The 26,006-nt window shown below is 45.6% G+C and overlaps 1 protein-coding gene across 1 annotated transcript; it reads left to right on the top strand.

Annotated features, from left to right (window-relative positions):
- The first annotated feature begins 3,416 nt into the window (after positions 1 to 3,416).
- On the top strand, positions 3,417 to 18,995 carry LOC120981123 (sulfotransferase 2B1-like). Its single transcript, XM_040410622.1, has 7 exons — positions 3,417 to 3,502; positions 3,601 to 3,744; positions 9,035 to 9,243; positions 11,551 to 11,677; positions 12,533 to 12,627; positions 12,911 to 13,091; positions 17,762 to 18,995. The coding sequence occupies exons 2-7, from the start codon at positions 3,606 to 3,608 to the stop codon at positions 17,875 to 17,877; spliced, it is 867 nt and encodes a 288-aa protein (XP_040266556.1). The 5' UTR covers positions 3,417 to 3,502; positions 3,601 to 3,605; the 3' UTR covers positions 17,878 to 18,995.
- The last annotated feature ends 7,011 nt before the right edge of the window (positions 18,996 to 26,006 follow it).

Below are 26,006 nucleotides of genomic sequence, written 5' to 3'. Positions count from 1 at the left end.
ATGAATAAGTCCATGATAAAACAGTAGAAAACGGTATAAAAGTTCTTGGAGGCTCAAATAACAAACATGAGTCCGTACCCAGGTTATTTCTCATTAAATCACAGAGGCTCTCATGCGGTGGAGTCCATCTCTGGGCACAATACTTTTAAAAGAATAAGAATCTCAGAGGCTCAGGTACTTTTGAGTCTGTCTCCGGGCACGGTTCCTTAGTAACAGGTTGCACAATAAAATGGACAGCCAGAAAAGTGCTGTAAAACCCCTGATCAACCTGAAAAGGGGGTGAAGGGTAAAAGGTGCAACAAAGGAACAGGCACAACTTGGTGTGGGGTTACAAAAGCAGGCAGGAGGTCCTGGAAACAAACGTGGCCTTGCTGACTTGGTGATTTCAGTGGTCAACACCTACCACTGAGCCGTGGACAAACTGGCAGTTGCAACAAAGGACCAGCAACATAGGACTCCTGTCCTGGAAGGGTTAACATCACCTTCTGAAGAAATAAATCACAGGCCTAGCAGGCTGATCACAGTGGCATATTGTAGCTACTTGGCTCTGCAGGGAGGTATCTTCTGTAGTATTCCTCTACAGGAGGATGGGCCCACATGACTGTATCAGGGGGTAGCTGCAGGGTAAAGGGGCCCCTAATAGGTATTGGCCCCATAGGCCTAGGGGTGAACCCTCTGGTGGGCCGTGCCGGCCCTGGCATAATCACTGCAGGGTGTGACATACTTGGTACCGCCGCAGCAAGCGGTCCGGTGCTCTGGGTGCAGCAATTCACAGCAATCGCGGGTCCGGTCTGGGGCACTGACGGAGCGGTGACAACAGAAGGCGGTCGGCGGGTGGTGACAGGCACCCTTACCTCATCCTTCTTCGGCGGCGTCTGGATCCTGGCGGTGTAGGTCTTACGCAACTCCCGCAACTTCTCCTCCAGCCGGACGATCTGCTCACCAATACTCTCGGTGTCGGAGTCGCTGTTCTCTGCTGGCGCCGCCGGCGCAGGTACAGTCACCGCTGATGCAGACTCGGCCTCTTCAGGTTCTGGACTTGCATCTGGTCTCCGTCCCATCCTGATGTTCTGGAAGGTAGCACTCAATCCTCTTTGCTGCTCCAGCTCGGATAGTGTCTTCTCCCGACGTGGCAGCTCGGGGGAAGGGTAGGGGCTCACCCATTTCTCCAACACGGTTGGCTGCCAGAAGACGTTCGGCCCGATGAAGGAGCTCCGCTCCTGGAAGGCGTGATGGGCCGGCTCTGGAGAGCGTTCCGGTTCTCGCTCGCAGCCAGAGTAGTCTTCTCCTTCGTCTGCCTCCCAATCCTCAGGTCCTCGCTTCGGACGGGTCACAGCAGTCGCATAGGGGCCTCGCAGGCTCTCGGCAGGGGTGTACTCCACTTCCTCTCCCTCGCGGAGGCTGTGCTGGTACGAAGGGAGGTAGTCTCTCTTGACAGACCTGCGATTCACATAGAGGTCTCTGCCAGTAAGATAGTCCTGAATAAACCCGTAGCCACGGGATTTGTCAAACGACAGCACCACTCCCTTTCTCCTTTCCAGGCGGGGTTGGGTGTGCGTATGTCTTTCATGTATGGTCTTAGTTAGCTCCTCATACACAATCTTTGTCTTGGTATTCCGCTTGATAGCGGCCTCCCGAATCTCCGCCATCAGGGACGACCATTTAAACGATGGCTGAAAAAAGTCCCTCCATGAGCCATAGTAGGGCTCGGGTTCCTTCTCCCTGGTGCGGCAGGCGGGTTGCTCCGGTCCCGGAGCGTAGGCCGGTGGAGCCTCCTCTGGCTCTACACCGGTGTCGGTCATTTTTCCAATCATAGGTGCGGACGCTGCAGCAACACTCTGCTCACAATCCAACATGCTCGATCCTACTGAGGAGAGCGATAGGGACGCGTCAATTAAAGTAGTCAGCTCCTCCCATTGCACTGGGAGGCCGCCCCCCAGGTATCTCAATATAGGGAAGGCGGTGTCCATGCTGGCAGACATGCAAATGTCCAGATAAGCCGTGGCGCCTGTCCTTGACCTTCTTCCCGCCTTTTCCTCAGAAAGGCGCCAATTTTTCCCGCCTTTTCGGGATGAAGGTGACGCAGCAGTAAATTCAGCCAGCTCAGCGGCCATCTTTAGGTACAAACGCTGTCTGTTCACTGACAGCAAGCAGGAATGTTTAAAGTCCACAAAACCACAATCCAATGCGGCGATTTTCTTCCTCTGTGCAGCGCAATACTGTACAGCGCTTTTTAGAGGTTTTTGGTACACTTTGGGTATGATTTTCAGTCCACAAAGTCCACTTGAATAAAACAGGCAAATTGTCACTTTGGTCACAGGGCACTTGTATAAGGCACAAAGTACACGCTTCTTGCACTATAAAGCGTGCGTATCCTGTTCGTGACGCCAAAAGAGAGGTGCAGTGTACTCAAGTTGTGCAGTAGGTGTTTCTGGGTGTAGTAGTGCAATATACACTAACCTGGTACAGCTGACTCTCTGCAAGGGCAGGTATAGGTAGGAATAGTTCGTGACGCCAGTGCCAAGTAAACGGTGGCACGCCGTTTGCGGATGCAGGAATAAATTGAGGAAACGTAGTCTTAAACAGAACGTCAACTTTAGTAGTTTGCAGGCAGAGACAATATTGGAAACGCAGTTCCTCAGCATACAGTCGATTTTGCAATTCGGTCGATGCAGGCAATTCAGTTACAGCAAGGTTATTACAGAGTGTTGAACACAGGATTTGCAGCAAAGGAGCTTGCACTCTAACTCTGTCTGATCCTGGAATGTAGCAATCCTCCACCAAGGCCCATTAACCTAAGTCTGGCTTTATATCCTTGATTTGGGCTTAGATAAGTACCTCCTCTGTCCTTCTTAGTACCTCTGGCTCCTCTGATCTTTGCCTCAGTCTCTCCTAGCTTCTGAAAGGTTCCTCAGGCCCTTAGGCTAAGATGTTCCTGCTTCTGCATATGGGTATTCAGGAGGGAATCTTCTCCTGAACAGCAGGCTTCAGGCCTGGACTTGTCTCAGACATAGTCTAATCTCCAACTGTAGATTACAGATACTAGACTCCGTCTCCCCTGCACTTCCTGGTCTGGCCTTATATAAACTAGGGCTCCCTAGCTCCCTCTATGGACTAGAAGTAGGAATGACACCCCTAGCAGGCCTGTAAGTGCAAGTTTCAGTGACAGGAAAATACACACATTACATTACATTTTATAAAACTGACATAAAGCAACTTCCATTAATTAGGAGGGACGACAGCACACCAAGTGACCTTTGGTAGTAACGGGTATTACAACTCCCGTATACTACAAACATCTTACAGTAGAGCACTTAGAATTTTGGAGGCACTTCCCCCCCCCTATGCATACATTTGCCAGGTCCCTACACAAAGATCTTGGCAGCCGTTCAACTATGACACAGAGAGGCGAGATCACGACCGCCCCAAACAGAGGAGAAGTTGCTCAAAACTGGTGAAAGGAAGCTGACAAGACATTGAGATTTCATAGGAAGCTTCCGAGGTAGGAAGTTAAAAAAAAAAAGCAAACATCTGTGACCTAATCCACAACAGGAAGGTGGACATGCGTTTCCTATTTAAACCTTGCTTCTCCTCCACCAGTCGCTATGGACAGGATGGACGTGACCGAAGAATTTGCTGGGATTCAACTGCCGGGGCATCTTCACACCCCAGAGTCCCTGCGGTACGCCCAGGAATTCCAGTTCAGGGAAGGAGACATGGTGATCGTTACATACCCCAAGTCAGGTAGGAATGGCAGGCTTTTACCTATCGGGGACAATTGCATAAGTAGTAGTTCCACAATAGGCTTCTAAGATAAGAATCTAGCGGGGAGCAGGTGAGGAGGGGCCGGGAGCTAGTCCTCCAGCTGTTGCAAAACTACAACTCCCAGCATGCCCTAATAGCTGTAGGCTGTCTACGCACACTGGGGGCAGGGGTGCACCACCAATGAGGCCAGGTGAGGCGATCACCAGGTAGGGGCAAGAGGGGAGCAGCAGAAGGACCATGGGCAATGAGCGCTTTCATTGTGGTAAAGGGGTTAGGTTAAAAAATTGGCATGGGGGGGGGGGGGTTCAGTTTTCACCTCAGGCAGCTGAAAGGCTAGGTGCACCCCTGACTGAGGTTTGTAGTTTTGCAACAGCTGGAGGGCCGCAGGTTGGGAATCCCTGGACTAACCAATCTGCCTTGTCCAGGGTATTTTAGACGGAGGACTGGGCACTGAATCTTTGCCCGGGTGAAGAAAGCCTAGCTACGGCACTGCTGTCTGCATATGTAACACCCCAGGGTGAGGCCAGGGAGGCCACAGCTTGAAGCCTCAGGAGCCAGGAGGAAAATTCCCTGGTATAACCTAGATTCAGACTACAGAGAGAGAGTGCAGCATACCGAAGAAGCTGAGTTATACAGCAAGCCTTTCAGTACAGCAGATTCAGAAAGAATGATATAGCAGAGTGGAGTTTGCCTGCCAGTTTAATGCTAAAGCCTGCTGGGACCAAGACAAAGCTGTCTGATAAACGTTTATTCAAGTAAAACTGCTGTTCAACTACCTACAAGGTCTGGACTCAATCTTTCTTTCACATCCCTCAATTATTCCCCATATTTATTGCTTCGGAGCCAAAGCCTGCTTCAGAGTCCAGCCGTATCCAGGTAGGAGCACCATGACACACATAAAGAGACATTTTAGGCCGCACTATACCACTCGGCAATTCCTACACCTGGGACGTGTTCGTTACATAGAGGGCCCTGGGGTGAGGTGCCCGTTGCACATACATAGGCTGTTTTATGGCAGCCTGTATTGGCTGTAGCATAGGCAGAATACAGGTTGTCACTTAAAGGGGTTGTCCAACTTCATATAGATTTTTTTAAATACCCCCCCAACCAGCCATACCTGTTCTCTTACGCTCGGCTGCAGCTCCGTGGGTTCACCACTGTCTTGACTGCGCCTGTAAACATCCAGCATGAACGGGGACACCTGTGCATCCAGTGGTGGCAGTGACGTCTTTCCGCTTGGGAATACGTCGCTGCAGTGGCCACTGATTAACTGCAGCGGTGGAAGTGTCCCCGTCCATGCCGAAAGTTTACATGCAAGGACCGAAGTGCAGCAAAGACGGGGTGGACCCACAGAGCCAGGACTGAGCGTCGGGGAGCAGGAAAGTATGTCCTGCTGGGTGGGGGGGGGGGACTATATGAAGTTGGACTACCCCTTTAAGTGTTCTCAATGCATATATGAGCAGGTGATCAGGGCATATCTAATCATATTTTTGGAGTTATACAATCACTAATGGATGGTATACCCCCGGGGCGGATATACCATTGATGCAGCTGTATCGGGGCCCTATAGGCAAGGGGTCCCATACAAAAAAAAAAAGCTCCAAAGTTTCCATGGCCTAAAATAAGTAAAGGATTTTGAAGTCCTAGTAAGGGGCGAGGAGCACTATGAGGAGCCCCTCACTCTTCATATATTCTCCGTAAAGCAGCAGGGGCCACACATACTGTTCTTGCTCAGGGGCCCTCTGCTATGTCCACTCATGGCATACCAGGAATAGAGACAGAGACACGGAATGAGGGAATTGCAGGTTAGGTGATTTTAGAAACATAGAATGTGTCCATCTAGTCTGCCCAATATACTGAGTACTATGGATAGCCCCTGGCCCTATCTTATATGAAGGATGGCCTTATGCCTATCCCATGCATGCTTAAACTCCTCCACTGTATTTGCAGCTACCACTTCTGCAGGAAGGCTATTCCATGCATCCACTACTCTCTCAGTAAAGTAATACTTCCCGATATTACTTTTAAACCTTTGCCCCTCTAATGTAAAACGATGTCCTCTTGTAGAAGTTTTTCTTCTTTTAAATATTCTCTCCTCTTTTACCTTGTTGATTCCCTTTATGTATTTAAGTTTCAAATTTTCTGATCTCAAAGTGTAGACTTGCCGGGTAGGGGGAAAAAATAAATCGCAGTTTCTGTGACTGCTGTGGAACCACAAGTCTCAGCAAACTATAAGTTTTATCTTAGTTCTCAAGGGTCAGTCTTAGTGTTCAGAAATCTGACATGGAAATTGTGAACACTGCAGTCGCTGGAGTGAAGTCGGCTCTCGATGAAGGAGGCTGTGTATATAGTAGGCGTATTGGTGTTTAACCCTTACTGGTCAGCGTGTGCTCGTACAGACAGTATGACAACTGCTTTTGGCTGCAGAAAATATTAGGGAAATGCTTAACTGACAATTCCCTTTTATAAGGTTATTACTGAAAAATGCTCTCGGTTAGCGGTGCAATAATGTAAACCGAGAGCGTCAGACACAGTAATGTAGGGGAAGGAACTAGGGGCGCACCTATAGCCTTTCTGCTGCCCAAGATTGAAATGCCCCCCCCCCTCCCCCGATCCTTCCACTGGGCCACTTCTCATTCTAACTCCTCTTAGCCCTGCTGTTTATGGACATTACATACAGGAGAGTACAGCACTACATGCCTCTTACATCCAGTGACGTCTCCTCTGATGTAGACATTCTCTTTCTTCTTCTCCATTCGGTCCAGACCGCCATGATGATTTCTTTCAGCCGCATCTCGTGTCTGCAAAGCTTTTCGCACAGACATCTTAGATTCCTCACTTTTCTATCATCCTGCTGCTACTCCCAGTACTGTACCCGCTGTGCTATGCAAAGTCCCTTATTATTACACTGCAGAACTAACCCCCAGTAGCGGTAATACTTCCTAAGCAATGCCCTGCATGATGTGTGTGTGTATATATATACACACACACAAAGAACGTAACAGTGTATAGTAGTACACAACAGTATATAACAGCGTATAGCAGTATATAACAGTGTAGAATAGTATACAAAAGTATATAACATCATCTAGTAATATATAGGAGTATATAACAGTGTATAGCAATACACAGCGGTATATCACAGTGTATAGTAGTATACAGCAGTATATGCAATGGACGGACTCCCCATAAGAGAGGGGCGCCAGGGGGTCCCTTTTTTAATAAGAGTTTTTTGTTATGACGCCAGTTGCATTTCAGCAATGAGGGACAGGGTCCACCTAAGTAGATGGTGATGGTCGTACCCAGGTGTAGGAATGCCAGAGTGGTTTAAGGGTAGCCTGTAATGTCCCTTTGAGTGTGGCTATGCACGTGTCACAGTGCTCCTATCTGGATATCCTGGAACCCCAGGAGTGGTCGTCCGAAGCAGTGCAAATGGGGTGAACAGTGGATTAAGGGATGATGAAAGAAATGGAGTCCAAACTTGTATTAAAGTCGATAACAGCTTTACTTGAATAAACTTTCATCAGGAAACAATCTTCCAACTGTACTTTGGTCCCCAGCAGGCTTTGGCTTAAATTCTGGCAGGCAGACACATTCGGCTCTGCTACATCTGTCACTCTTTAGCTCTGCTGTGCTATCAGGATTGAATAGAAACTTTTCCTTTCTGCTGTACTTGGCTTTCTGTAGTCTGACTTAGTCTTTATCTTTATTTATATCTTTATCTTTATCCAGCGAACTTTTCCTTTGCTGTATGAGGCTCTTTACTCTTTTCTCTCTTGTTCCAGCCGAACTGATGGTCTTCGGCTGGCTGGTCTTAGCAGGACTCCTCCAGGAGGGATTTGAGCCTGCTCCACACCCATCCCCTTACAGGGGGTACTCTCAACTGCTCCTCACTAACTAAAACTCCTCCCTCTCTAGAGAGTGCTAGAATGGATAGAAGGTTCCCTTCTATGCAAACTAAGTCTGCCATAACTGCCGCCATCTGCTGGTAAACCAGACACATTACACTTTAACAGTTACAGATTTACACAATATGCAGGACCTGGAAATAAATACACATGATGACATTAAATCAGCCATAAGAGATAGTAGAGGGGTGTAAAAAGTGGTAATGCCACTCTGGGGCGTTACATATATAACAGAGTATAATAGTATACAGCAGTATATAACAGCATATAGCAGTATACAGCAGTATATAACAGTGTATAGTAGTTTACAGCAGTACATAATAGCGTATAATAGTATACAGCAGTATATAACAGCATATAGCAAAATACAGCAGTATATAACAGTATATAATGGCAAATAGTAGTATATGTCAGTATATAACAGCATATAGCAAAATACAGCAGTGTATAATAGTATATAGAAGTATATAACAGCATATAGCAAAATACAGCAGTGTATAATAGTATATAGAAGTATATAACAGCATATAGTAGTATATAGCAGTATACAGCAGTATATAACAGAGTATGGTAGTAGATAACAGTGTATAGCTGTATACGGCAATATATAACTTCATATAGTAGCATAAGGCTGGTAACAGTTGAAGATTTAAACTGAGCACGTGCGACCAGCTCCGTAAGAGGGACAAAAAATAAGGGAAAGAACAAACAGCAGGTGGCGCTATACGGATACATTTTATTGAACAGCTCACTGGCTTTACAACATTTTTAATTACATACAATTCCAAAAATATTCAGATCCAGGTTCTGGTTTGAAAATGTAGAATATGATTTGAGAAGGTTCACCTTCTCAGTACTGAATAAAAGTATTGAGTTCTAGGCCAATAATCAGTGGGTCTGTCACTCAGTATAGTAGAGACAGGTTCCTTTTAAAGGCATTGTCCGGGATTAGAAAAAAGGGAGCTCCCAGTCCTCATGGACTAATCTCTGGTCTGTATGTCTGGTGGATACCTTTTAGGGTCCATTCACACATCCGTGTGTGTTTTGCGGATCCACGGATCCGCAAAACACGGACAGCGGCAATGTGCGTTCCGCATTTTGCGGACCGCACATTGCCGGCACTAATAGAATATGCCTATTCTTGTCCGCAATTGCGGACAAGAATAGGACATGTTCTATTTTTTTGGGGAACGGAATTCTGGATGCGGAAGTGCGGGTCCGCAATTCCGTATCACATCGTGCTGCCCCATATAAATGAATGGGTCCGCAATTCCGTTCCGCAAAATGCGGAACGAAATTGCGGACATGTGAATGGATCCTTAGAGTCCTCTACTGATATATCACATTGTGCCATCTTATAGGGACCACATGGATGCAAGAGATCCTGACTCTTATCTATAGCCAAGGGGATCCAGAGATAGCTACCGCCGTACCTAACTGGATGCGCGCTCCGTGGTTGGAACACACCTACTTTAAGGATACCCTAAAAGATGACGAAGGCCCCAGATTCATCACTACTCATCTTCCGAGCAATATACTAGCTCCAGCCCTGCAAAAGTCTAAAACAAAGGTAGGATTCTATGGTGCAGGCACACCAAGTAGCTGCAACAACTAAAACGTCTATGTATTATAAGGGTGCTGCAACACGTTCCCATTTTTTTGATGCAGCAAAAACAGCTTAAAAATTTTTTGGGCTTCAAAAACTGCACAATAAAAACCTGAATGTGTGGCAGTACCCTTAGGTTCTGACCGTCCACAAGGGAGGTTGGTGGTTGGGCTCATCTCTTCAAATGGTGCATCAAGACTTCTATAGAATTCAGTATACAACTGTCACATCATCACGGTGGCTCTGGTGACCTCATGGCAGTATATCAACCTCTTCCCTGATGCACGGGTATTCCCGTGGGCCTTTTTGACCCATCTCACATGGCCACGTTTGATCGGTTTGCAGTCACTCCTTCTCTTTGGGTGTACAGGCAAAGCCTTACCTGTGCCTTATTACTATTGAATTTATTCTTAAAGGCAATAAATACCTTCAGGGTCAATTTTTTTTATATCATTGCATTTTACTCAAATTGGGCTAAAAAACATTTTTAAAAATTAAAAATTTTCAACAGTTTTTGTTCTGCGGCTTTCTCTCTCTCTGTCTGCAGACCATTGACTTCTGCTCTACAGTGAATCCGTCAGGAAGCTGCTCTGATGGCTCGATGTGTAGCCCTCATCTCTGAGCTCATGCCTGCTCATAAAACATTCATTAGGCCTCGTTCACATGTCCGTGATGACATCCGCGACAAGATGGTCAGTGGTTCATCTGTGAAGATGTCTGTGAAGGATCCGCGTTTGGTCTATGTGTCCATTTTCTTGCCCTCCGTGTGTCATCCGTATTCCATGGACACTGGTAGGCTGGAAATTAATTTCCAGAGCATCTCCTACCAACATTCTGTGAAAACCATGGGCCAAACAATACACGTGAGGCCGAACGAAATAGGACATGCTTCCGTGGTGTCACCACGACCCGTGTGACTACAAACATTAAAGTCAATGGGTATGTGAGCGGTCCGTGGAGACCACGGGCAGCACAAGTCTGTTCACTGACGTGTCAAAGAGGCCTTATCAGTGGTGTAACTGGAAATGACTGGGCCCCACAGCAAATTTTTGAATGGGCCCTTCCCCCAGCAACTTCTTTGCAACCCCCACTCCTGTAGGTAGTCAAGATCATTCTCTCAGACCAGGCAGCTGCTCTAACCGCTTCCTACAGTGCCTGTATATAATATCATTGTATTATACTGTTGAGGGGGCCCTGACAATAAAATATTTTTGTCCTCCTCCTGGGTGGGCCCCTTCTGAGTTTGGACCGCAAAGCAGCCGCTTCCCCTATAGCTACTCCCCTGGGCCTTATAGCTAAATTCTTATCAAACAGTTATAGGGCCTGCGCTGCGATACCAAGCACGGCCACTATACACGGTATGGCGCTGTGCTTGGTAAGCTGTGAGGAGGTCACAGCCTCTTCAAACAGCTGATCGGCGGGGGTATCAGGAATAAGACTCCCACCAATCTGATATTGTTGGCACTACCCATCTGCTTCCATTTTGTTTTATTTTGGATACATTGGAGAAATAGTCAAGTCCTATCGCTTTTATCCTCTGACATTACATGTAAAAACCCAACTCTATGAATAGATGTCAGACTTCTGCAAAGTGTTATCTCCTGGGTGTCACCGTTACTTTCCTGTGCTATATGCAGCCTCATAGTTCCTCTAGTACATACCGTACTTTTTTTTTTTTTTCATCAGTTTCCTATCTGTTTCTGGGAAAGTTGGGTGAGTAGTTGCTCCCTTAGGTGCCATCACCCAGCTTTGAATGCCAAATCTAACTCAATATGCGACCAAGAATCCCTATATTATTATTAGGTGATGAGAGACAACAAAGCAGCATGCAGCCATGCTTACCAATGGCTAAATGATTACGACTGGGGCATAGAAGCTCCGCCCCTGAGGAACAACTCCAAACCAGAATCCTTGTTTCAGCCTTCTTCTGGGGATTGCCCTGCCAAAAACAGTGTTGGCATGTCTGAGCATATTAGACCTGTAATGAACCGCCTTGATTGGACCCAGCTTTTCCTGGAACAGATATAATACAAAACGGTTGAACGGAATTTATCTTTATAAAATGGGAGAATCAAGAAATTATATTCATTTGTGATGGCAAAGTAGAAATTTGTATTTTAAAAAATGAAAAAAATAAAGGCTGCTTTCTCCTTAAAACAGCGCCACTCTTGTCCATGGCTGTGTGAGGTATTGCAGCTTAGTTACAGTGCAGCATATACAGAATGTGTATGTGGAGGAAGCTGATAATAAGGGATTTTCTTTTCTATTCAGGTCATCTACGTAATGAGGAATCCCAAAGACGTGGCCGTGTCCTTTTATTATTTCCATAAGATGGCCAAATTCATGCCAGACTCTCAATCGTTTCCTGAATTCCTAGAACTCTTCCTGGAAGGCAAAGGTGAGATGGAGGGAGGGCGGCTGTGTAATGTAAATTTGTTTAGGCAGTGTCTCAACACCCAGTGCCATAACTGGGCAGGTTTGCCGTACAGGAGTCTTGGAAAGATAGGCCAGATGAGTACAACTAAAAAGAGGACCTTTGGTGCAATGAGGGCGTCACCGTTGCTCTTGCTGCACGCAAGCTCCACTTCTTTCTATGGCCAACCCCTCCCTGGCTGCTCTGATTGACAAGGCCAGGCAGTGGTAAAACAGCCAAGGAGGGGCTGTCCACAGAGAGGAGCAGTGGAGCTTGGGAGCAGCAAGAGCAACGGTGACGCCCTCATTGCACCAAAGGACTAATTTTCATAGTAACAAATAATATCATAACTGGGGAACAGAGCAGCCTTATTCAGGTGAACCACGGCTCTGTGTCTCTGCAAACAGTTGGATAGGGAGGTCGCTGGTGACATTGCCTTTAAAAAAGACACGTTCAAATTTGGGGCATTTCCTGTGTTGAGGTTATCGCGCCTCAAATTTGCCAATTTAATACAATATTGTTAGAAGTAATACACACTTGCCAACTCTTTCAGAAGATTTGGGAGGATTCGGACGAAAAAAGAGGAAAGTTGGCCCATATCTTCCGCTCTACTGTTGGAGGGCGGCTTTCTCTCGGACACAACCGTCCATGAGCTCTGATCATATGTGGTTCCACATTAGATGCAGCCCAGGTGCCCATCTGTGGGGGCGTGAGGCAACACATAAAGGCTGGGGCCTGCCTAGAAAAGGGGCAGAGCACCAAAAAAGCCATGTTTGGCAGGCGTATGACTTTGTGCCTTTCGTGTTTATTGCGAGTAAATGCGTCTTTTGTGTCTTTTAGTGTATTACGGTTCGTGGTTCGACCACACAAAAGGCTGGTACGGTCAAAAAAAGAACCTGGACATATTTTATATCACATATGAAGATATGCAAAAGGTAAGTGCACCGAGTGATCGACCACGGAACCACGTCCACATGAGAGAGGAGGACTTTGATGGCTTTGTGCCCATGACAAAACTTACACCCTCATCCTTGGTGATTCTGAGTTCTGACTGCATTGTCTCATTGGGCCGTTACTGGTCACACAAGGTGGATTGTTTTATTAAAAAAAAAAACAAAAAAAAAAAGCCACCAAAAGCCTGACGCTGTGTGAACAAGGCTGTAAGATCCTAGTTTGATGCAAAACGGCAATGATGAGGTTTGTCCCGTTTCTTGATAGGACCTAAGAAGATCGATCAAGAAGTTGTGCGGTTTCCTTGGTTGTCCCATGTACACGGAGGAGGTGGATAAGGTAGAAGAACACTGCAGGTTTGCCGTCATGAGTCAGAATGTAATGGTGAATTACAGCCTTGTACCTCGGGACATAATGGACCATGAGCAGAGCAAGTTCATGAGGAAAGGTAAGTACTACACTTACATAGGTTTCCCCACCATTAGATAAGTCCTCAGTGTCTGACCGGTGGGGTCCGTCCAGTGGGTCCCCTGTGCACACTAGTGTCGCATTCAAACAGAGGACTTTGGTAAACCCTGATTTCATGATTGTGGGGGCCCCAGCATTCTGACCCCCAGCGATCATATATCCTGTGGGTAGGTGATGAATGTTTTTTATGGGCCTACCACTTTAAGGTGGCCATACACCTTAAGCCAGTGGTGGCGAACCTATGGCACCGGTGCCAGAGGCGGCACTCAGAGCCCTCTCTGTGGGCACCCGCACCCTGGAATAAGTCTATGGTGTACCAATATGGATTAGCTAAATGATAAAGTACATGGAAGATATACTATAGTGGACTGTAGTTGGCACCTTGAGATAAATAAGTGGGTTTTGGGCGTTTAGGCTGGATTCACACGTCCGTGGAACACTGCCCGTGTGATACCGGCCTGGATTTCTTCTGAGTGCAGGAGCGCACGGCGTCATTGGTTGCTATGACACCATGCGCTTTCTGCTGCCGCCGCAGTACAGTAATACACTCGTATGATTTTTACCAGTGTATTACTGTACTGCGGCGGCAGCAGGAAGCGCACAGTGTCATAGCAACCAATGACGCCGTGCGCTCCTGCACTCAGAAGAAATCCAGGCTGGTATCACACGGGCGGACGTGTTAATCCAGCCTAAGGCCTCATGCACACGACCGTTGTTTGCTTCCGCGTCCGTTCCGCCGATTTTTAGTGTTTCAGGTGCGGACCCATTCATTTCTATGGAGCCGTTGAAAATGCAGATAGTGCACCGTTTGCCATCCGCGTCCGTGATCCGTGGTTCCAGTCCGTCAAAGAAATATAACCTGTCCTATTATTTCCGCAGAAAACGGTTCGCGGACCCATTCAAGTCAAACGCGGAGGCACACAAGATTGTCGTCCGCGTCCGTTTTATTCCTATCATTTGCATGGCAAACCTGTCTTAGACTTTTTTTTACATTCCTTTATGTCTGGTGATCCTCCAAAAATAAAGGAGGACACACGGAAACAAAAACGGAAACGGATCACGGAACAACGGAACCCCATTTTGCGGAACGGAACACAGCAACGGTCGTGTGCATGAGGCCTTAGTCTGTAAAAGGTTCACCATGACTGCCTTAGGCCATGTTCACACTTCAGTTATTTGATCAGTTATTTCCATCAGTTATTGTGAGCCAAAAACACAGAACAGGAGATCTTTCCATTACGCCTGATCTCTGTGGAGGCTTCACTATTGGTTTTATCTCACAATAACTGATGGAAATAACTGAAGTGTGAACTTGGCCTTAGATAGCTGTACGTTTGATAGATATTCCTCCCGATTCCCCCCATATACATACATGAAGCTGGGCATGCATTTGTATGCTGGGTTGGGAGGAATGTGTTCTCAAAGGGGACCAGACAATGAGCTCCTGCAAGACACCTCTGTGATAAGAAAGGATTGGGCATATGCCACGCACGGCAATGGCCAGGGGTCCCTTAAAGTAAATGTTTTTCGTCACGCCAGTTGCAGTGAAGCAACAAGGACACAGGGCCCCTTTTAGTGATGTAGTAGATGGTACCCAGGTGTAGGAATGCCAGAGTGGTGTAGGGTAGCCTATAATGTCCCTTAATGTTTTGTGCACGTGTAACGGTGCTCCTACATGGATACGCTGGATCCCAGGTGTTGTCATCCGAAGCAAAGCAAATAGGGTGAATAATTGAGGGATTTGAAAAAAAATAAACTTAGTCCAGGCCGTGTGATGAAGTTCAATAACAGCTTTACTTAACCCCTTAGGGACGCATGACGTACCGGTACGGCATGTTTCCCGAATCCTTAAGGACCCATGACGTACCAGTACGTCATGGGTTTAAACCGCGATTGCGGCGTGGCAGGGGTTAATCAGAACAGGATGCCCGCTGAAATCATTCAGCGGGCATCCTGTCACAACGCGTTTTGCGGCTTTACCTGCGTTTGCGGCGGCTGTGCGGCGGTGCCATTGGGTCCCCATGCGGCTGTAGGGGGGACCCGATGGCATGGAAGGCAGCGCGATGTCTAAGGAAGGCATCACGCTGCCTTCCGGTGAAGAGCCTTTTAGATCCAGCCCCCTGAATCTCACAGGCCCCGGAAGCTGTATGAGTAAAAATATCACATGACCTAACCCCTCAGATGAACACCGTAAAAAAATTTAAATAAAAACTGTGCTAAATAAACCATTTTTTGTCACCTTACATCACAAAAAGTGTAATAGCAAGTGATCAAAAAGTCACACGCACCCCAAAATAGTGCCAATAAAACAGTCATCTCATCCCGCAAAAATCATACCCTACCCAAGGTAATCGCCCAAAAACTGAAAAAATTATGGCTCTCAGACTATGGAGACACTAAAACATGATTTTTTTTTGCTTCAAAAATGAAATCATTGTGTAAAACTTACATAAATGAAAAAAAAAAGTATACATATTAGGTATCGCCGCATCCGTGACAACCTGGTCTATAAAAATATCACATGATCTAACCTGTCAGATGAATGTTGTAAATAACAAAAAATAAAAACTGTGCCAAAACAGCCATTTCTTGTTATCTTGCCTCACAAAAAGTGTAATATAGAGCAACCAAAAATCATATGTACCCTAAACTAGTACCAACAATACTGCCACCCTATCCCGTAGTTTCTAAAATGGGGCCACTTTTTTTGAGTTTCTACTCTAGGGGTGCATCAGGGGGGCTTCAAATGGTACATGGTGTCAAAAAAACCAAGACCTGCCTTCCAAAAACCGTATGGCATTCCTTTCCTTCTGCGCCCTGCCGTGTGCCCGTACAGCAGTTTACGACCACATATGGGGTGTTTCTGTAAACGACAGAATCAGGGCCATAAATATTGAGTTTGGATTGGCTGTTAACCCTTGCTTTGTAACTGGAAAAAAAAATATTAAAATGGAAAATCAGCCAAAAAAGTGAAATTCTTAAATTGTATCTCTATTTTCCATTAATTCTTGTGGAACACCTAAAGGGTTAACAAAGTTTGTAAAATCAGTTTTGAATACCTTGAGGGGTGTAGTTTATAGAATGGGGTCATTTTTGGGTGGTTTCTATTATGTAAGCCTCGCAAAGTGACTTCAGACCTGAACTGGTCCCAAAAAAAAAGATTTTTTAAAATTTCTGAAAAATTTCAAGATTTGCTACTAAACTTCTAAGCCTTGTAACATCCCCAAAAAATAAAATATCATTCCCAAAATGATCCAAACATGAAGTAGACATATGGGGAATGTAAAGTAATAACTATTTTTGGAGGTATTACTATGTATTATAGAAGTAGAGAAATTGAAACTTGGAAATTTGATAAGATTTTGGTAAATTTGGGTATTTTTTTATAAATAAAAATGATTTTTTTTTACTTCATTTTACCAGTGTCATGAAGTACAATATGTGACGAAAAAAACAGTCTCAGAATGGCCTGGATAAGTCAAAGCATTTTAAAGTTATCAGCACTTGTCAGATTTGCTAAATATGGCCAAGTCCTTAGGGTGAAATAGGGCTGAGTCCTTAAGGGGTTAAATAAACGTTTCTTCAAGAGCTTCAGGCTTTGTCTTGGTTCCCAGCAGGCTTGAGCATTAACTCTGGCAGGCGAACACACTCAACTCTGCTGCATCGTTTGCTTTCTGGCTCTGCTGTGCTGACAGGCTGACTGAATAACTTTGCTTTAGCTGTCTGCTGCACTTTCCTTCTGTAGTCTGACTCTGCTTAATCCAGGGAACTTTTCCTGATGGCTTCAGAGGCTCCAAGCTGTGGCCTCCACATCCAGGAGAGCTGAAGGTGCTCTGGCTGGCTTAGGCAAGGCTTGGCATGGGCACATGAAAGGGGGTAAACTAGACTAACCCTAACTCACTAGTCTCCTCCCCTCCACTGTAGCTCTGCCATGGTTGCTGCCACCTCTGGTGAACCAGGTAAATTCCATGAACAATAAGGCCTCTCTTCACACGAGCGTGACGGATTGGCTCCGGATGCGTTCAGGGTGCGTTCAGTGAAACTCGCACCATTTTGCAAGCAAGTTCAGTCAGTTTTGTCTGCGATTGCGTTCAGTTGTTCATTTTTCTCCACGCGGGTGCAATGTGTTTTTATGCGTTTTTCACGTGCGTGAAAAACGGTAGGTTTACAAACAACATCTCCTAGCAACCATCAGTGAAAAACAGTTATTCACGCAGCCCCATTCACTTCTATGGGGCAAGGGCAGCGTGAAAAACGCAGAATATAGAACATGCTGTGATTTTTTTTAACGCAACACAGAACTGATGTGTGAAAATCACCGCTCATGTGCACAGCCCCATAGAAATGAATGGGTCAGGATTCAGTGCGGGTGCAAGGCGTTCACGTCACGCATGGCACCTGCGTGGAAAACTCGCTCGTCTGAAAGGGGCCTAACAGTTTCAAGCATAGAAATGCACATTGTAAAGGACTTGGAATAAATACACAGATGACCTGACACTAGCCCATTAGAGACAGTAGCAGGGTGCAGATGTGGCGTTACACATACTGACATCTGCAGTTGGGGCACCCCCATACATGCATTCATCTAGTGTGTAAGGCCACCTTCTAGAAGGATGTCTCCTCACTATACGCTGTTTTCCGGTCCGGCAGGGATAGTCGGAGACTGGAAGAACCACCTGACAGATGAGCAGAATGAACGCTTTGATAAGATCTACAAAGAGAAGATGGCGGATTGTGATCTACACGTTGTCTGGACTATAGACTAAACAAAGAGCGACAAAGACCAAGGACTCGAACCAGCAGCGAACATTTGCACGTGAGGGACGCACGAGAGACCAGTTCTAAAAGGTTTTATAGTCTATCGTGAGAGGTGATGCTCAGTGATTATGTCGCTTAGGGCTCATGCACACAAACGTATTTTCTTTCCGTGTCCGTTCAGTTTTTTTTTGCGGAAAATAGAACATGTCCTATTATTGTCCACGTTACAGACAAAGATAGTAATGTTCCGTTCCGTTAAATAACGTCATCCGTCTTTTTTGAGGATCTGTGTTTTGTGGACCGCAAAATACATATGGCCGTGTGCATGAGCCCTTATTCTGGGCAATGGACCATAAAGCTGGAATCCACTGGTGGCAAAACCAGCCATTGCTTAAAGGGGTTCTTTGCAGAACGGGACCGATTGTTTCCTTTCTCCATGGTACTTTAGTGAATGCCTTCAATAGTCCTATCCTGACAACATAAAGTCGGGGTCCCTATCTCAACAGTAAACTGGTCACCTCTACTGGATTTATTCTATTTAATATATTTTACAATAGTAATATAGCAATTCATTATATCCCCGTTATTGCACGTCGTCTTGTATGTACCTTTTTATGAAGCACCTGTTCCACTTATTCCAACATAGAAGTCAAGTAAAGCAAGTGAAGTGAAGAGCGACTTTTTTTTTGTTGAGCTGCGGTTTTTGTCCGGCCGCCTCTCGGCATGTTTGTTGTGCTGCTGCCGCGTCTCCCACCCGTCCCCATTAAAGTGAATGGGGCCGGAGCGGACTTCCAGCGCCACGAGTGGGCTAGCGTGAAAGTAGCCTTACAGAGATCTCATTGGGCCCATAGCAAACCATAGTATGGGCCCGCCCCAGCTTCACCCAGTTTTCCGGTATGCATGTGACCATCCCATCCCCAAAAAAAAGTCGCTCTCTACTTTACTCGACTTCTATCTTGGAAAAAGTGGAACAGCTTCTTCATAAAAATTGTGCTTTTTCTGACCACCACAGGGGAGATTTATCAAACTGGTGTAAAGTAGAACTGGCTTAGTTGCGCATGTCAACCAATCAGATTCCACCTTACATTTTTCACAGCTCCTTTGGAAAATGAAAGGTGGAATCTGATTGGTTGCTATCGGCAACTAAGCCAGTTCTACTTTACACTAATTTGATCAATGACCCCACATATTTCTCAATGTATGTATAGCAGACAACTGGTGTAAATACATTACAGAGCTTGGCTGCCACCAGTAGAGGGAGCTCAGTGCATAGGAATTTATACAGTTACCATTTACTGGAATGGAAGATGGATGACATAATGTCTTTGCATCGAGGTTCCCCTAGTGGCGGCTGAATGAAAATACAATGCTTTTTTTGTTGGAGTTCAGCGCCGGCCCCCATAGCAGTTACGTGGTCTAGCTCAATTTAAGGCAGGCCGACGCTTGTATGACAGCTTCTTATCTACCTCAGTTACACCAGCTAAACGGATGTACGACAACTATCATTAATATGCCCGTATTGGTTGGCTAAATGGTTATTGCTATGGGAGATGGTGGGAGATGGACCGCTCCTAGATCCATATCCAGCGCATTGAACTCCAACACCGATAGGGACGTGAAAGACTAAATCTGCATAACAACCCAAGGGGCTATGAAATCAGAAGAACTTGTTGCACTCAGGAGGACCCAAACATCTGTGATTTCAATGACAACTGTGTAATACTTAATTTGCCCTGCGGTGGCGCTGCTGGGGAACTAAACACTTCCTGTCCCATTAATTACAGCTGATTGTTCAGGCCCTAGCATCGGAAGGGATCCGGCAAAGCAGACATTTACGTTGATATATATCTTTGAGTGTTGTTTATGCTATTACTCAGCAGATTCATCTGAGGAGAAAACTGTCCCCGGGTCCTCCAGTCAACTAATTGTCTTTCTGCTGGAGTTCTTCCTCAAATATTCACAAAAAGGATAGCTGGATGAAGCCAGGATCAATGGTCCTATTACATTAACAAAGTTTCACTCAAAGTGGACATTCCCTTTAAGGGACATACACAGCAGCTAGTTTATACTATGCTATAAAAATGGGTAGGGAAAAGTTTCACCCAAAACTGTTTCCACCACCACGCTTCCTTTTTTAGACTCTTTTTAAGAACCTTCTTTTTTTGGGAAATTCATAGCGTTTTGCTGGGCGACGACCATATATTCTGCCTGATCCACCAACACAGTTTTGTTTTTAGCTAAGAGGTCCCTGCACTCAATGGTTCTGGAGATGTCGGTAAATATTAATTTTGAAAGAGTGATTTTATTTTATGGGTTTTCTGAGACTTTAATAGTGATGACCTATTCTCAGGATCCGACCCCTGGTACTCCAGCCGATCAGCTGTTTAAAGAGGCTGCAGCATTCCAGTGACCGCCACGGACTCCTCCTAGGCCAGTGATGTCATGTTCATCGGTCACGTGGCCTAGGCACAGCTCCGCCCTCTTCAAGTGAATGGGCCTGGGCTGCAATGCCCAATGGATGGCCCAATGGATGGCGCTGTGCTTGCCAAGCTGCAAGGTAGCCGCGGTGCTGACCAAAGCACCGTAGCTTTCTCAAACAGCCGATCATTTGGGTGCAATACCACACACCACCTGTGGACAGGTGTGGTGCTGTTTGTAGAAGAAATCAGCCATGTTTTTCTAATCTAGACAACCCCTTGAATAATGATGATAAATATGCCCGGTATTCATCGCTGTATATTGTAGACCACAGGTTACTTGTTACACTTATGTTTTTGCATTTGTTTTTTAATTCTTATATTTTATTCTCTAATAAAATTAAAAATTTGTAAAAAAACAAAAAACCTGAGTGAATTCATTTATGTAAAGTCAGTAAACCTCTTTTTTATGTAATATTGGCTGGGTCCTGATGGCACACAACATTGGGCATCCTAGACCCAGTCCCTTCCCCTGACTGCAGGTTTTTATATTGGTCTTTTACCTCCAGCAGCTCCATCACCTTTCCTCATGGGTGTGGTCAACATGAACAAGACTCCACCTCTGCTTGGCAAATAAAGAAGGCGGAATAGGCGGGGGAGGGGGGGGATGTCAGACTGCTATCTTCCCCTACAAAGGACTGGAGCAGGAGGGTGCCCATTTTCACTTTCCTAATGCAACTCTTTCACTAAGAAAGTGCAGGCCTAGCGATGGGATGATTGCTACGGGTCAGGTTCCTAAATACCCCCAGCAATGGACTTTTCTTGTTGTTACATGCCTGACTATTGCTGGGCCAAGTCTTCCAGAGCAGGTGCTGCTCTTATTTATTGGCCTCTCTGTGAAGACCCCTCTCGGTGATGTCCATATGCCATAATAGAGCATATGGGCAGTGTCTTGATGAGATAACCCTTTTGATAGATAGATAGATCCTGTAGCTTATGAGGTGTGGACTTGTTTTTTTCCACCACATCCCACAGATGACAATTGAGATCTGGGGAATTTGGAGGCCAAGTCATCACCATGAACTCTTTGCCATGCTCCTCAGACCAATCCTGAACAGTTTTTACAGTGTGGCTGGGGTCTTATCCTGTTAATAAAGGCTACTGCCATTAGGGAGTAACATTGCTATAAAGACATAGTTGGCAACGATCCCAAATTTTCGAGGATTGACCCAAATCTTCTGGGACAATCTTGGCAAATTTGACTTGTCCTAGGCTGAAAAAAACAGGGAGACCTATAGAAACCCCATCCTGAAGTGAGAATTTCTGATGGATTTGAGACATGCCCAGAGGTGAGGCTAAAATGCCCCAAATCTACCAACACTTGAAAAAAGTTTAGGTAGGTGGTACCACATGATGCCAGGACCCAAGGTTTCCCAGCAGAACATTGCTCATACCATCACTCTGCCTCCACCAGTTTAGGAACGAAAGACAAATGTCCAGCACTGAGATGAAAAGAAAATCTTCAATCTTTATTTAGCCTCATGTAAAAATACATCTCCACAAGGAAAAAACGGACTGAGAAGTATAAAAATCTCCAAATTAAAATTGTAAATGGCTCTGTTCTGTCAAATGAAAAACTACTGAAGGAACAGAAATTATTTAACCTTGTAGACACAAATCCCTTTAAAAAAAATAATTAACATATTTCAAGTGTAAAATCGAAAACTATACAAATAAATACTATGAACCAGAAGGTATTTTGCTTTGTTAATACCAGATGGGCCGAACATGGTAGATGGATGAAACATGGGCGCATGATTATTGCCATAAGGGACAGGAGCCTGAAAACTAAATATGTTGTCCAAACGGGCTCAAGCTGGTATGGTGTTGGTTTGGCTAGGTGCGTGGCACAGTATGCCAATTGTTGCTGTTGTGGCCTGCAGTCTCCTGAATATGCCCCTTTTGTATAAAGGGGCCACATGGGGCCAATAGTGGACCACTATATACATTTTACCTAATAAAGTTATACTTACCTTTAACCCTTCCATCCTGACACTACATATGAAGAATACCTGGTGGTGCAGCAGGTAACTGGCAGTTGGATCCAACGAACTGTCAAAAGAGGAGATAAAAACTGTCAATTCTCCAACCCCAACCGCTCTCCGGCCCTACAGGTGGAAGAACCCTTCTTCTACCATCTGCTTTTCCACCTTTTCCATATCATCTAATACCGATGATAAGTCATCAGGAACATCGAGCATCTCTTCTCTATGCATCTTGCTGACTTTTCTAGGACATGGAGACATTGAAGGATGATTTGGAAGAAGTAGTCAGCAAAAGATGAGGATGGTCATCATTAAGACCTGGCCCCCCCTAAGGGGTGTATAAAAAAGAATGATTTCCATAGTCTACTACAGGGATGGCCAACCTGTGGCTCTCCAGCTGTTGCAAAACTACAACTCCCTGCATGCCCAGACAGCCTACAGCAGGGCATGGTGGGAATTGTAGTTTTACAACAGCTGGAGAGCCACAGGTTGGCCAGCCCTGGTCTACTACATACCACCTCCATACTCAACTACATGGGAGGAACTGTAGTACCAGTAACTTGGCCAGGAGCACGTTCAGCTTCTGCGCCATTGCATAAGTGCACGCATACTGTTGTCTATTTGCAATCACCTCGGTGATCGATTGCTGTCAAAACATGTATCAAGGAGAAGTAGGAGGAAGAGCATCAGGAGCAATAGACGACATTGAAGTCGATGGAAAGGATCAACAGCTTCCTTCTGCTGATATTGACGAGCCCTGACTGGTGGAGAGGGGGTGTGGGCCAGTGGGAGATGCAGCGGTTCCTTTGGAGGGCCCAGGCAGCTGTCTGTTGGCCATATTGTACAGTAATGGTACCAGTAATGTAATGGATTAACAATGAATGTGGCAGCAGTTGAACAAGATGCATGCAGTGATATATTAGACCGCCCTTTAATACTGAGGCACAGTAATTCTATGTATAAACTAACAGATCTACTGCAAATTTGCCAGCAGTTCAACAAGATGCAGGCGGCAACATATTAGATCGCCCTTTTATACTAAGGCACAGTAAGTCTATATATAGACTAACAGATTAATTGGGATTGTGGCAGCAGGTGAACAAGATGCACAGGGCGATTACACTCAACTTGCACTGTCCCTGCAGTCTCCCTACAATCTCTAAAACCCCTCCCTATGCTCTCCCTGCGCTCTCCCTCTCCAATATTCTACAATTAAAAGCTTTCGGCAACACTGTCCCTAGTGCATAAGCACTTGTTACGTCTCTCCCTAAGCTCAGTTCACAGTCAAATGGCAGAGACCGCACGGGACGAGGCCTTTTATAGGGATGTGAGACCACAGGGGATGGCTATCTGCTGACTGGCTAGCTGCACGGCATTATGGGTCATATGGCATTCCCAAAATTTCCATTTTAGAAAAAAATCAAATTCATTATCGCCACACGCAAGGAAATTTGGCTTCATGGCGAATCAAATTTTTCCTAAACTTCAGATCGAATTCTGCTTCGGATGCTTTGATTCGCTCAATACTTACAATCAGTATCCTCCATGTCCTGACTTTTGGGCAGAGCAGGCAGACATTGTACACAAGTCCAGCTGTTAAACGTGAGGGTCTCTGCAGTGTTGCCCATGGGCACCAGTTTCACACTTGACCTAGTCTTGATGTTGCAGATACTCCTAGGGCTTGGTGGCCTGGCGAAGGAAGGGTATCCAATCCAGATCTGACTACGCACATACTTATTATGCACAAACACTATCCATGACCAGTTAGAAAAATTGTACCGTCACCAGCCTCTCACTTTTATGCTGGCTCGGGGTAACCACCTTATTTAGGGTGGGTTCACATCTGCGTTCTGGATTCCGTTATGGCTTTCCGTTCTAGCCTTCTATTATGACGGAATGCAAAACGGAAGCCTTTAAGAGGCATTCTGTTTTGATCCGTCTTAATAGAAGTCTATGGGAATCATAACGGATCCGTCTGGTTCCCGTTATGCAAGACGGAAAACAAAGTCCTGTCGACAGGACTTTTTTGTCCGATCTGAATAACGGAATCCAGGCGGATCTGTTATTCTTCCCCATAGATTTCTATTATGATGGAAAGCAAAACGGAATGCCTTTTCAAAGGCTTCCGTTTTGCATTCCGTCATAATAGAAGTCTAGGGGCAGCATAATGGCTCCGTCCTTCCGTCTTATGGATTCAGTTATTTTCAGTTATAGCCATTTTATAACGGAAAGCCATAACGGAATCCAGAACGCAGATGTTAACCCACCCTTAGTGAGCGTAGGCACTTTCTATGGTGGTCTAGGTGTGTGTGGGGGCAGGGGTCGATAAGCCTTTAGCTACGTCTTGAACTACCAGATATCACTCTCTTAGGCTACTTTCACACTTGCGTTTTGGGTGGATCCGTCATGGATCTGCAAAAACTGATCCGTTACAATAATACAACCGGGTAACGTCGATCGCTTCGTTGCTGAGGTTTGAGGAAATAGTTCTGTTGCACCCATATCCTGCCTTTTGAGATGTCGCAAGTCACGACTAGAGATGAGCGAATTTTATATTTTGAAATTCGTACACACTTCGTTTGGTGGTAAAAGCAGAATTGCGTTATGGATTCCATTACCACGGACCATAACGCAATTCTATGACGGAATACCTTTAGAGGCATTCCGTTATTCATTCCGTCATAATAGAAGTCTATGGGCTGCAAAACGGATCCGTCCCATTTCCGTTATGCAGGAGAGGACTCCCCTGCATACTGGAAACGGGATGGATACATTATGCAGCCCATAGACTTCTATTATGACGGAATGAATAACGGAATGCCTCTAAAGGTATTCCGTCATAGAATTGCGTTATGGTCCGTGGTAACGGAATCCATAACGCAATTCTGCTTTTACCACCAAACGAAGTGTGTACGAATTTCAAAATATAAAATTCGCTCATCTCTAGTCGTGACTTGCGACATCTCAAAAGGCAGGATATGGGTGCAACAGAACTATTTCCTCAAACCTCAGCAACGAAGCGATCGACGTTACCAGGTAGAAAAGCAGAACTAGTGGGAGATAGAAAAGAGCTGCTTTCTCACCATGACGTCTACAGCTACAGTACGGCCTAATGATGACATGCCTCACCAAACAGAGCTTAGACTGTAGGTGGTCAAACTACCGGACCATTCAGCAGGGATTGTATCACGAACAGAAGTAAATACTGGCACTATTATTTGAGCTGTGGATGGCAATGTTATTTGGGCATTGTATGGTGGTACTATCTGGGCACTGGATGGTACTATTATTTGTATGTTGTATTGTTGTATTATTTGGCCACTACAAAGTACTGTTCTTGGATCGTTGAACTACAGTATTATGAATGACTGTATAAAGGAATCCTGATCGGCCGACCGAAGTTCCCCTGACCATAACTGACTGTATCAGTGTTTTATGATAGTCAGTTCATATCTGATCGAATCCCTATTGTACTGTACTGACATGATGATGGGAGTACTCTGCAATAGCCCCGCAATCAGACAGCCACTGACTGCATCAGGAATTCCTATGATACAGTTAGCCTGGTCGGGGGGCCACAGTTGGCCTGGAAGATGCAGACGACACATGGAATGTGTTTCCTGGGCTGATCACTGGGCATGAGCCCTAAGGACAAAAGCACATCTGCAATTAGAT

This window comes from Bufo bufo, chromosome 10 (assembly GCF_905171765.1).
Source record: "Bufo bufo chromosome 10, aBufBuf1.1, whole genome shotgun sequence".
NCBI classification, from domain to species: domain Eukaryota; kingdom Metazoa; phylum Chordata; class Amphibia; order Anura; family Bufonidae; genus Bufo; species Bufo bufo.
The sequence above is the reverse complement of the archived record's forward strand: the minus strand, read 5'-3'. Positions and strand labels throughout refer to the sequence as shown.

What these genes read in the sequence shown, in the direction of transcription:
- LOC120981123 (XM_040410622.1), top strand. Translation starts at nt 3,606, where the DNA reads ATGGACAGGATGGACGTGACCGAAGAATTTGCTGGGATTCAACTGCCG. An exon ending in ACTCTTCCTGGAAGGCAAAG is followed by an intron (nt 11,678 to 12,532) that starts GTGAGATGGAGG and finishes TGTGTCTTTTAG; the next exon opens with TGTATTACGGTTCGTGGTTC. An exon ending in GAGCAAGTTCATGAGGAAAG is followed by an intron (nt 13,092 to 17,761) that starts GTAAGTACTACA and finishes CCGGTCCGGCAG; the next exon opens with GGATAGTCGGAGACTGGAAG.